The sequence below is a fragment of the Lissotriton vulgaris genome, chromosome 9 (assembly GCF_964263255.1).
Source record: "Lissotriton vulgaris chromosome 9, aLisVul1.2, whole genome shotgun sequence".
In the NCBI taxonomy this organism is placed as follows: Eukaryota; Metazoa; Chordata; class Amphibia; order Caudata; family Salamandridae; genus Lissotriton; species Lissotriton vulgaris.
This window is the reverse complement of record NC_141697.1, coordinates 248752109-248765664: the sequence shown is the minus strand read 5'-3', so window position 1 is coordinate 248765664 and position 13556 is coordinate 248752109. Positions and strand designations below refer to the sequence as shown.

The window sequence follows — 13556 nt, the reverse complement described above, 5'->3', positions numbered from 1 at the left end:
ACAATTATGGCTTTTCATAGAAACATCATAGCTCCTCCTTTTTTTCTTGAACTTACCTGGAACTCCTAGTTTACCATGGGAACATTGAGCAGAGATGCTGGATAATTGCATTGTAAACTATTATAAAGCAAAATGATGCCTTGGACTCAACTAGCACAATATTAATTAAAGAATGGGACCACTAAATTATCTCATCCTATACCCAATATGTCGTATTTAGGTGAATCAAATTCTTATATTTCATTTTCTCTGGTCACCCAACCCTATATAGAGAACACCAAAAACAATATTTTTATGTATTTGATTTTAATTTAATTATAACATAACCTAGAATCAGACTTCTTATTCATTTGAGTCTATTTTTGCCACATTTAGACAAACAAACATATATATACACATCACTTTTTACATATATATACACAATACATACAACACTGATAAACTAATCTTGTAGTATATTCTAATAGCCCAATTATTTTCACAGGATGCTAGCTCTTAGTACGGCTTCAGCATTCCTTAAGCAGTAAGCTCCTCCAGACCTATTTACAAAAGAGTATACCAGATCGTTTTTTAATTTTTTGATCTGTTCAATGTCCTTTTCACTCCTTGTGAAACCATCTGTTTCGTGTATAGTTTCCAATTTTAGGCTGGGGTCTTCTCTCAAACAATAGTGTCGACGCGTTTCAGCCCTCTTACTATGGGCCTCATCAGGACTTGGGCTAATGCAGAGGTCCGTATACTACTGTAAACTCTTGGCTTTCCTACAAAAATACGCGTGGTTGGTAGCCCTTACAAAGCAACTCCGGCGTCCCAGCCAATCAAGGGACTTTCCGTGGGAGTCTTCTATTTAGACTCGTCTCTCCAAATGCGGGGCAGCTACTGTGTCTCTCTTTCCTCCCGGCAGCCAGTCTAACAACCCGGAACACGATTCGTGTCCAGGATGTCCAGGATGAAACCCAGGTTGCGTGCGTGGTCTGTTGGTTTGGGTGCGCTGCCCAGGGCGGGGGGCCACCAGGAGTCGTCCCAGGCAGAGGGTGATGATCCGAGGATGAGGACTTCCGTCTTGTCAGAGTTCAGTTTCGGGCGGCTGTTCATCATCCACTCGGCTACGTCTTTCATCCCTTCGTGAAGGTTGGTTCTAGCGGTGGCTGGGTCGTTGGTGAGGGAGAGGATCAGTTGGGCGTCGGCGTAGGAGATGATGTTGAGGTTGTGTTGGCTGCAAGGGGGCTCATGTAGACGTTGAAGAGGGTGGGGCTAAGCGATGATCCTTGTGGTACGCCGCAGATGGCTTCGGTGGCCTCGGATCTGAACGGGGGGAGGCGGACTCTCTGAGTTCTTCCGGCGAGGAACGAGATGATCCACCCTAGTGCCTTCCGATGTTGCTGAGGCGCTGTACTAGGGTGCGGTGGCAGACGGTGTTGAATGCTGCGGAGAGGTCCAGGAGGATGAGGGCCGCTGTTTCCCCGTTGTCGAGTAGGGCTCGGATGTCGTCAGTGGCTGCGATGAGGGCAGTCTCGGTGCTGTGGTTGGCTCGGAAGCCGGACTGCAAGTGGTCGAGGGATCCGTTCGTCTCGAGGAAGGCGGCAAGCTGCTTGTTGACGGTCTTCTCGATGACCTTGGCTGGAAAGGGGAGGAGCGAGATGGGGCGGTAGTTCTTGAGGTCGGTGGGGTCTGCTGAAGGTTTCTTCAGGAGGGCGCTGAGCTCGGCGTGCTTCCAGCTCTCCGGGAAGGTGGCGGTGTTGAAGGAGCAGTTAATGATATCCCGGAGTTGGGGTGCGATGACGGAGTCGGCCTTGTTGAAGACGTGGTGGGGGCATGGGTCTGTGTGGATCTTCGATCTCTTAACCAGGAGATCATCACAGACGTTTCCCCTCCCCAACATCAGTGAGTTATTAGTCTTGGTAAAGAATGGTAAGTACTTCTCAAAGTTAGATTTGAGGAGCGCTTACCATTTGATCAAAATACATGATGATTCGAAAGCTTTGACAGCTTTCATCACTACCGAAGGTGTCTTCCAGTTCACTCTCATGCCGTTTTTCTTACCACAGGCTTCGAGGGTGTTCCAGCGAATGATGACCAAGGTCTTAGAGGGAGTGCTAGATGTTATTTATTTTCAAGACAACATCTTGATTGTAGGAGAGACTGTAGAACAGCATAACGTCACTTTGAGGTTGGTATTAAACAAATTAGGTGAGTTTGGGTTGCCACTCAACAAGGAAAAGTGCACATTTTTGACAGAACAAATAGAGTACAGTGGGCATACAATATCTGATGGCGAACTCAAACCTAAGCAATCGTTGTTGGATCTCATAAGATTAGAACCTGCTCCAATAGATAAAGATCAATTGAGGTCTTTTTTAGGACTTATAGAATATAATGCAAAGTTTGGATACCTGTTTGCAGACCAAACGGAGGGTTAAAGGAAACTACTCCGTAACGAAGGGAGGGAGGTTTATTTGGGAAGAGGAGCCACGTGTGTGTTTTGATTACATAAAGAAAGAAATTTGTGATGCTTGAATTTTATCATTGTTTAATAATACATTGAACAATTTTTTGACTGTTGATGCAAGTGCGATTGGGTTGGGAATAGTGTTATCCCAAGTGCATGGTGGAAAGGAAAGACCTGTTGCTTTTGCATCGCGGAGACTCACCCAAGCAGAAAGGAATTACTCAGTCATTGAAAGCGAGGCGTTGGCTGCTGCTCGGGGTGCTGATTATTTTTGGTCGTATTTGTGGCAAGACTTCAGGAATATTCATATGTGATTGAATGTGTTCAAGGGTGGAGGAATGTGCAGGCTGATTTCCTATTGAGATTACTTTTGAATTGGGATAGTGTTGATGGTGTGGCGGTGAGCAATTTGGAAGCAGAGGCTGTTGTGGCTTCTGTGCAAGATGCCGTACAGTGATCTGAGAGCATTCACTTTGGTGGAATAGGAGGAGGAGAAGATGGTTTTGGATGTTGTTCTCAAAGAAGGGCGAAGTCTCGTGCGGCGGGGTGACACGAGAGAGAGTACATGGTCTCAGGCTGTGCAACCGTTTTGTAAAGTTTTAGAGGAGTTGTTGTGCTGCAAAAACATTTTGATGAAAGGTGATTGCTTTGTTTTCCCGATAGGGTTGCGACAAAGGCTGCTTGATATGGCGCATGAGGGACACTTGGGTCAATGGTTAACCAGTAGGAGACTCGAGGTTAGAATTTTAGTGGCTAGGACTTGATGAACAATTTAAGAGATGGATGGAAGCTATGGTGATTGATGCTGTGGCATTTGCAAGGAAAGTGAGAAAAGACTAAGGGTAAGTAGCAAGGGCGAAGAGGGTCACATTGACGATCCTGGAAAGTCATGGCAAACAATTTGTTTGGACTTCATTGGGCCTGTGGTGGATTTGCCTGTTGAGGTAAGATTTCCGTTGGTGATGGTGGATGTTTATCCTAGGTGGATAAGTGTCAAATTTATGAGGGATGTTACCACGAGGAGTATCGTCTCAGTACTGGAGAGGATTTTTGAGTACTAGGGTGTTCCTGTGATCTTCATATCGGATAATGGGACTCAGTTGTCATTGTGCAAGATGATGACTTTTCTGGAACGGTCTGGTAGAAGACATTCATGCACCTCATTGGACAAATGGTTTGGTGGAGAGGTTCAACAGGTTGGTGAAAGGGACTGTACAACTGACTGTTATCAACCATTGTGATATGGAGAAGATGTTAAGTGACATGGTGGGGGCATATCGTGCCACTGCTCAGTGTGTTACCCACAGGAATCCATTTTATGAGATGCGTGGGTGGATGCCTGGAACTAAGTTAGCTCCTGCTTGGTAGAAGGATTGGGTCTAGAATGAAGGACGTGGAAGTGATGCTCCATGAGTGAGGATAAAATGAGACACTGGAGATTGAGTCAAGATAAAATCAGGGAGAGTTGTGAAGGAACTTTCGACGTCTAAGGGTCCTTTCCGTGTTGCCATAGTGAGAACTTTTTTGTGGTGTTGGATAAGGAAAAGAGGTGGAATTTCAGAAATGTGGCCTTGTATCAAAAAGGTGGAGGTTGTGCAAGGAAGGGAAGGTGATGCAAGGGATTTGAAAAGTTCGAAGGCACCTATTGATCTTGAGAATTATGACAGCTCTTAGGAGGTGTTTTGTATAGATTTATCTTTGCTCTTTTGTTTTCTTCTTGTTTTCCTTTATTTTATTTTTTTGTATTGTGTATATTAGAAGGGAAGGGGATGTGTTATGATGTAAGTGATGTTATGTTCTAGGGGATTTGAATATGTTCCATGTTGAGGGTTCTACGCTAGATTGTAACGCTTAGGGAATCCAAGGTGGGCAGTTGATCTTTGGCACTTTGTGGAGGACCGACACCAGGTTGTGTCTCCAATAAAGCTTACTGGGCAGATCACTTGATACATGATGTATGGTGTCAACTTCCTCCAGTACAGAAAAATTAAAATTATCCTTTTGAATTTCAATCATTTTGCATTTGGGGGTTAACTGCAGTATTGGGTGCTGGTGTTTACTGTTACACTTGGAAACCTACCAACACCAGCCACTTCTGAAAACTAGACCCTTGAAGGAGTTCTGTTTTGAAGGACTAGCATGGTCCCTGTTACAATCCTACGTATAATGCCCTGCAACGGTAGACATAGGTGTGTAAAAACGCAATTTTCTCTCATTTCCACGAAAACGTAGGCACTTTCAGCCAGCGGGAAATGTCCTACAATTGGGACAATCCAGATATGCACAAAAAGCCTGATAACTCATAAAAGGGTACCACTATTTTTGGGAGAGGTGTGTGATAACTGGATGTGAAGACATTTGCTGCTAGCTGGAAGTTCTACAGTTCTCTATCGGATAACTGAAGGGAAATTGAGTTTTTACACCCATTACTTAGCATTGGTGAGGTATACTGGCTGGAAAACCGTGGTGGGATGCATGTAAATCACCCACTCTAGATTCCCCAGGGTTTCTAGATTTCAGAAAGGCCTGGATACAGTAGGGTTTCCTGAATGCCGGACGATCCTAGGCCCAAATATAGCAACATTCATGGGAAGTAGATAAAAATAGGGATTTTTCAAACATGTTTTTAGGTCAGTCTAAGAAAAATGTGTGATGTTCTCAGTAGGCATCTACAAGTAACTTAAAGGGAGGAATTGGACACAGCCAAGAAATAATCATTTTCAAGCAGGTTGGTTTAGCGCATGGAGAGTCATTAAGTCCAAATTCCGAATGCGCGGACCCCCAACTGACGAAAACGGGTTGACAAAGATGTTCAAAGTCAGAACTGCATAAAAACAGCAAGCACACCCCTATTGCAATAGCTGATGCAGTCTGAGTGAAAAAACAATAATAAAAATACAGAGAAATGTACTGGGAAAACGGTGCATACAAGTATAAGCCAAAGACGAGCCAATAATCTCCACATTGCGCCAACATAGAGCGCAGCTAGTGAAACTGCTGTGGAAACCTGATTGCGAAGATCATTGCCAAATTTCACAAAGGAAGTAACACTATTATTTTAAATTCATCCATTTAATCCTTTAAGGTAGTTTTCTGTTGTGTGTCTATAATTTGACATAACTCCAGATCCGCTTGAATGTGGGAGGACTATACTCTCAACATTTGAAAGAGCAAATAAATAAATTGTAAGGAGTGAAAAATGAGTTTGAGGCTGCCCCACTAAATACCCAGTGGATTTGGTACAAATGGACACGGCAAAATAAAGTTTGATGTTCCTGGCCTGGCTACCTCATACGTAGCAGCATTCATAGCTACAATCAGAAGTTCTGACCGAGGACTTTTTTCCCTCTCTCTTAATGAGATTCAAAACGTGTTGGTATTACGTAAGCAAAAAACAATTATAGCAATTTCCTAATTGCATGTAGAGATTGCCTTAAGTGGAAATACTAATAAAAAGAGATAATTAAATAAGAGTGAAAAACGAAACGTAACAAAAATACAACCTCTGTAGCCCCATTTTCTGCACCGCCGAACTTGAATTTGATTCACTCGAGCAGTTTTGCTCACAGTTAAACTGTTCTTGGTGTTTGTAGTTTCTTCAGCAGAATTACTCTTCCCTAGGGTGTGATGTTTGCAATCACTCTTCTCTCTCTCTCCCTGGATGGGGATATATGCAGTCCTTCTCTTTCAACGCCCCTCCCCCAAACTTTGCTTAAGGTTAATAATATTGCTCATCCAGATAGCATTCCCATAGCCAAGGTTGAAGTCAATGCTGTCTTCCCTTCTACAACTGAAGATTTGTTTCCATGTATTTTTGTTGTTTACCTCACCTAATCCTAGTCTTATCACCTTATGAACTCTCTTTATGGCACTGTTGCTCATGGAAACTATATATGCTAGAAGTGGGGGCACTAGTATACAAAAGCGCACTGATTGGCTGTAATTGTTGATCGAAAGGTTAGCGTAGGGAGAGATTCCCGATGTCACTGCTGTGAGAGTACTCTTTCATCGCTCTTCTTGCCCTTATTACCTCTGCCTGCCCTAAAACTCCCGGGCCATCTTTCATAGGATAGGTTACACAGGGTAGACGAGTAGCACAGGGTCAATACGTTTTTATATTGCACTTGAAAGGCACATGGTGGTACTTTTTGATTAAAGGATTAAATATTGTATAGTTTGATTTTTCTCTAAATTACATACCCCAGATGTTCACATACAAATAACAAAATATTTATAGTCCTGCACAGATATATTTTCCAATAAATTACAGTATTTCTTTTTTTTTCTTTAATTATCCATGACCCTTATTTGATTGACGTTGGTTCCTTATATCATACCATAAAATTGAAACTGCTTATCTTTCAGGTTCTCCGACAAAAAGGAGCGGTTAGCCCTCATTAAAAGTAAATGGGCAGAATTCCAAAAACAGTAAGTAAAATAGTCTTTTGTGACTGTCACATAATTATTATTTTTCCCATCGTGATATTTGTTGAAGTGGATACTTGTCTGTATGCTGTAGTAAAGAGTGCTAAACTGTGCGCAGAATTTACAAAAAATGACGTACTTGATAGTTGAACATCAGTAGTGCTTTTACGTGCTCCCCAAAGTACATATTTTGATTGCTGATAAATTACTTATTAATTTCTTTATGTTAAGATGGCATGTAGCGAGTTATTTATTTTAAAATGTATAAGCTGTTCTTCATTGATGAGCAACCTAAAACCCTTTTGTAAGTAAATAGGAAGGTAGTTCTGCATATGCTCATTTCACATAGTACCTTCATGAATCAGTTTAAACTTTAATACTCATGAATGGTCTTGGACTCTTGAAATCTCATTATTTGGTTTGCATCGCTGGCAGTCATCTGGTCTCTGAGACTTTTCTCTTAGGCGTGCTTCTGAGGGTTGCCCTCTTTAAGCAGCTTGTGGTAGCACACTTTTTAGTTACTGTCTGGAAAGGGGGAAGGCTTCCACATAGGTTAATATTTTTGGGGCCCAAGAAACCTTAACTAGTTGATCTCACTGTCATATGGAAGGATGCAGCTATATTTCAGTTCCTTCAACAGAGTATATTGAAAGGCAATTAAAATCCCATATGTGCTGCTGTTTGATTAGCCGATCCCTGTAGCTGACCAAGTAGCCAGTAACCCCTGTTGTACAGTTGGATTGGATGTTCACCTTTTGAGTGTCGTTGCCTTAATCAGGCAGGCCAAAATCTGATGTGGGCACTGGTGTTAAAAGAGATTTGTTGGACAGGCAGTACTACTTCAACTTTTTGATATGCAGGCAATGGTGACACTTAGCCCCCTAGCCTTCCCGCTGTTGTTGTGAAACTAAGTTGCCCATCTTGAGGTTTTTAGTACAAAAGTGGGATTGGACCGTGATATGTCTTATGAATGATCAAATGTGTTGACTTGCGCAGTGGGAATTTAGTCTAATACACAAAGGACAAACCATTTACCCATTGGAAGTTGGGTAATTACCAGTTATTGTGATAAGATGACCATACCAGGAAGTAGTAGTAAGTATCTAGTAGAAAAATAAATACTGCTTTTTGAATGGGCACTAAATGTTATAGATTAACTTTGCCAAAGATCCTAAAAACTTAGCCACGAATATCAAATTAAAACATGAAAGGTATTTGCTATCATTTATAGTTCTGTTTCACAAAAAGCTCTTGTGTAAGCATACTTGAGTCACTGAGCCTTATTGTAAACATCAGTGCTTCCCAGACATTTTAGAACCGCAACCCAATTTTTTTTAGAATGACAAACTTTCACGATCTACCTAAATTTTTTTAATGTAATAACTTTTGTACTTCTGTGTTTTTACATTTATTGCTGAATATCAATATAATTTTACCAAAAATTATTTGTTTCTCATAATGAGGCGTGTGCGAAGGGTGTACTTGATCGCGGTTTCTGTTGATGACTGCATTGACCTCCAGGTTAATGCAAAAAAGTTTTAGGCGCAAGGAGTTTGACAGTTGCATTTTGTTTTGAAATTTCTTTTCAATTCTTACCATTGTCAGAATCTAATTTCAGAGATGTGCGAAGATATGAAAGGGAGCAGAACCTTCAAAGCTTCAGTAGAAAGAGTTGAATAGATTTTTTTTGTTTTCACCGCCAGAACTGTGACCGTTTTGCTGTTGAAATTCATTTTTGATGAGGTGTCTTCAAACAGATTGATTTCTTTGTCAGCCTTTGTTGATATCCCAATTGTCATGTCACCCTGAAATGGATTCACAATCCAGGTCTTTTGATGTTCGTTTTTCACATATTCAAATGGACATAAAGGTGTGTTATCTGATATTTGATAGCGCACAACTGCTGCCAGTGTGTCATCGTAGCGCTTGTAACTATCTGGAGGCTTTCCAGTTTGGATGTAGAAGCGTGTCATATTAGCATGCTTTATGCCATAGCAGTTTAGTGAGGTGCATGTAGAGTTGCCACTAGCCTATATTTTTAGGGCCACTCCTGTGAAAAATTTGGAAAAACGAAACAAAAGTTCGTAATTTTTATCCTTTGAAATATAATCTTAAAACAGGAAATCCATACACAAATCACAAATAGAGTATCAGAGAGCTTTCTAAATTATTATTAAAGCAGATGGGTGTAGTTGCCATGCTACAAAAGAATACCGAGGAGTTTAAAGAAAATTATTTTTCACCAGTTCTTGGCCCTTCTAAATAGCGAAATGTAAACAAATTACAGGTGTATTTTCAGGTTGGGCATTAGAAATTACAATGCCTTTTATATACGTGTTACTTTGAAAAACACATACACAATAGGCATTATTATATACAATGTCAATAGCTTAAAATATCGCAATTGCGAGACCTATTGCATTGAAAATGCTGGTTTTCAACTGGCTGCAGCACACCTGTGATGTACATGTTCCAGAATGCATTCGAAAGCTGCAGGTTCCTAGTAAACGCACTTTGTGGTTCAATGATGAATTGAAATTGGCAAAGCTCAGGGGATGCAAATTTGAAAGGCAGTGGCTACAGCACTTTACAAAGAGAACATTTTAGTGAGGGCTTGAGGAAGAATAAACGCTTGCTCCTGACCAACAAATCCTCTTTTGATTCTAACCACATTAATTGAGTGGCAAATAAACAAAAAGACACTTTTAAGAAATTAAACAAACTCATCTGTTCTCAGTGAGTAATCCGGGAGATCAAATTTTCCCAAACTCTATGCGACGTACTCAGTAATATTTCTGTGAGAAAATTAAACCAATTAAGGCTAGCATTGCGACCACGTCTCTGCCTCACAACCAGAGTAAAAGGTGGGCTTTGGTGTTATTAATTTTAACTCCTACTATATTCTCAGTGTGGACCGTCCTGGGGGAAGACAGGCGGTGGAGTGCGATGATAGTCCGCTCCAACCTCCAGTTTCAACTCCTCCCTCATTCCCCTATTGCAACAGTTTACTCCTTGGTTGTTCGCTCCACCAACCTTGCGATTCCCCTCACCTGTGCGCTCTTCTATCGCCCCATTCAGGCCCGCCTCATTTTATCCCGGCCATACAGTAACTACTTGCTACTCTGGTGGTCAACAACTCAGCGGTTCTACTATTAGGAGACTTTAATTTTTGCTGGTGACCCTCGTGAGGACTCTACGTCCAAAGACTTCTCTGACACCCTTCATTGCATTAATTTCACCTCACACATCTCCCTCTTGACCAAGTTTGGTCCACCAACCAGTCAGTTTCCACACCGACCGTTCTTCCTTGTGCTTGGTCGGACCATTCTTTGATCTCTTTCGCTCTTGACCTGGGAGTGACCAACACCTCACTGGAATCGAATGGACCTGGCCGCTTTAGGTCACTCGCTAATTTCTTCTGCTCCTGCCCTGACGGATACTTCCCCAAACATCCAGGTAGCCGCCAATAATAGCTGGCTCTCTACTGCCTGTGACCGAGTTGCTCCCCTCAAACGGATAAGAACACGTCGCCCCCTTGACGCAAATAGATGGTTCACTAACGATCTCAAATCCCATAAATTGGTCCTTAGGCAGGCGGAACGCCGCTGGCGGTGCAGATACTGTCCGGATTTGAAGGCTCAATATTTGACCCTTCTTTGGACCTATAAGAAAGCTATACTTGCAGCTAAATCGGAGCACTTCTCCCAGAAAATCCATCAGGCCGCCAATAAAACTAAAGAGATTTTTGCGATCGTACACCAGCTAGCAGCTTCAGACAGAGTTGCTCCCAAGCCCATTCCCTCCCAATCTCTTTGCAACGCCCTCAATGACTTCTTCATTGAGAAGATAACTACCATCAAGCATAACATACCCCCTCGTCCACCTTCCTTTTCCTGTTCTCCATTGCCGCCGACCCCTTTCATTCTTGACCAATTCCCTCCGATCTCGAAGGAGGCCTTTCTTAACTTATTAGGGAAAGTCAAGACGGGCTCCCCGGCTGATCATTGTCCTGCCCATATTCTGAGAGCTATTTTCTCCAGCTGTCCGGAACCCCCCTTGACTCTTCTTAACACTTCTATCGCTCAGGGAGTGGTACCAGACTAATTTAAATCGGCCACGGTTATCCCTAGTCTTAAGAAATTGGGCGCTGATCCCACTCTCCTCTCTAACTTCAGGCCCATCTGCTGAGCAAAATTCTGGAGAGCCATATCACCTCCTGTCTCTCGGCCTTTATTGAGGCTAACCATCTCTTGGCCGCTCATCAGGCAGGATTTCGACCCGCTCACTCCACGGAGTCTGTTGTTCTCTCCGTGGTCGATGAGCTCAGGAGAAGTGCTGACACTAATTCCCCTCAGGCCTTGGTCCTCCTCGACTTGTCCGCCGCCTTCGACATGGTCGACCGTTCCATCCTTCTCGACCGTGTCGGGGGCGTCGGCGTGCAAGGATCGGCCCTAGTCTGGCTCACCTCCTATTTGGAAGGTCGCACCCAGGCTGTTCGGCTGGAGGGCTTTTCTGCCCCCACCTATTCAGTCTCTCGTGGGGTGCCCCAAGGCTCATCCCTTTCCCCTCTTCTTTTCAACCTCTACATTCTTCTTCTCATTGTTTCTTTACAGGAAATGGAGGTCACGGTGTTCAAATATGCCGATGACCTCCAGTTGACTTTTGACCTCTCCTCTTCCTCTGATTCTATCTCTAAGTTTCACTCTACCTTGACATTCATTTACCACTGGATGAATCTTAATCCACTAAAGTTGAACCCCGATAAGACGGAGTTGGTTCTTATTGGCGGTCGACCCAATCCTTGGACTTCCACTTTTTGGCCCCCTGCTTTGGGTTTACCACCCACCCGCCTCTGTCTCCGTGAAAACTCTGGGTATCAAAATCAGCCAAGACCTCTCCATGCGCGCCCAGATTAGCTCGGTTGTCTCATTCTGTTTCTTATCCCTCAGAACTATCCGCAAAATCTCCCGCTACTTCTCAGTTGAAACCCTTAAACTTATTATTCTGGCGATGATTCTATCCCGCCTAGATTATGGCAACGCCCTGTACGTTGGCATTCCCGCGTACGAGCGCCGCCGCCTACAGCTCATTCAAAACCAAGCGGCTCTCCTCATTTATAGGCTTCCGAAGTCACATCACATTACCCCTCTGTTAAAGTCTCTCCATTGGCTCCCTATCTTTGAACGGTCTCTATTTGAGATGGGCTTCCTGATCTTTATGTCGCTTGCTGGCACAGCCCCTGCCTATATCACATCTAAGATCATTGCCTACGTGCCTGGTAGAAGCCTTCGTTCTTCTACCCAGCACCTTCTCAACGTTCCTCGATATCGCAGGAAAAAACTGTGTGGATCCAGATTCTCGACACTTCTTCCTCTTTTGGAACGCTCTCCCTCATGCCATCAGATCCATTCCGCGATACACTGAGTTCCGAACAGCCCTTAAACCCACCTCTTCTCCCTGGCTTAGATTTCTTGACTTTCTTCCCCGCTTCCCTCAGGATAGTCTTTCTGCAGCGCCAAGAAACCGCCTGGTAGTAGAGCGCTCTACAAAACCCTTCCAACTTCAACTCCTTGGTACAGTTTCATCAGCTTCAGGAGAGAGTCTTATTCCTTATAGGCATAAGGTGAAATCTGGATCCCTTTCCTGCTACTATTATTCGAGCTCTGTCTTTCATAACAGCCAACCCTCTGTTAGACCTTTTGAATAAATACCTTGCTCATTGTCCCTGAACGATTTAACGGTGCTATGTTACTTCCCTTGCTGAAGAAGCCAGGCGATGATCCTAAGCTGCTGAAAAATTATTGCCTCATTTCACTTCTCCCCAACGCAGCCAAAACAGAAAGTTTTGTTACTCAGAGTCTAAGCAGGTTCCTTTATTATTCCAATTTGCTTTATCCATTGCAGGCTAGTTTCCGTCCAGCCCTCATTTTAGAAGAAGTGATGCTTTCTATCCATGATGATCTGCAATGGGAGTTATATTTGTGACATGTGTCCCCGATAGTTCCCCAAGATTTAGCTCATAGCTAATACTCTTGAACATGTGATTCTGCAGAATTGTCTGAAGGTGACTGATATGTCAATTCAGGCTCTGTTAGATATCCTCCTTCTAAGGAGGCCGCACATAAAGTGCAGCAAAGGCCATTTTCTTCTTCTAAACCAAAGCCTGTGTTATCAATGGGGTCTCCCAGGGCTCAGCATTATCTCCTTTTTTATATTTGTTTACATTGGCCCATTGGCTTAGCCATGGCTAGTTGTGGTTGTATATTAAACAACTATGCTGATGACTCTCGACTCAACTTCAGCTTGAGTGTTCTGCTTAATCCCACCAGGAATTTGGATGGGCACTAACTCCCTCAAGATAAATTCTGATCAGATAGAGCTGGTTATTCTCAATCACAAAACAGAACTCTGGGCCAACACCTCCTATCCCTCTAAGATCAGGGCCCCTCCTGTTCCAGCCGCCTCTGCCATGAACCTGGGCATCGTGGTAGAAAATAACGGTTCATGATCCTCCCCCAGATCAACGCCGTCACAATAAAGTGCTTTGGCCTATTGAAGTCCATTAAGAAGGTCGCTCCTCTTTTGTCACCAGAGGCTTTGAAAGCGGTTATTCCAATGGTAACTGTGTCCCACTTGAACTATGCAAACTCCCTCTATTTGGGTCTTCCTGCAACTTCGTCAC

The 13556-nt window shown here is 43.2% G+C and overlaps 1 protein-coding gene across 1 annotated transcript in view; it reads left to right on the top strand.

Annotated features, from left to right (window-relative positions):
* ATG14 (autophagy related 14) overlaps window positions 1-13556 on the top strand; it is a 233042-nt gene that overhangs the window by 42079 nt on the left and 177407 nt on the right. Inside the window, exon 2 of the mRNA XM_086937445.1 lies at window positions 6815-6877. Coding sequence (XP_086793571.1) covers window positions 6815-6877 — 63 coding nt within the window. The remainder of the gene's footprint in view (window positions 1-6814; window positions 6878-13556) is intronic.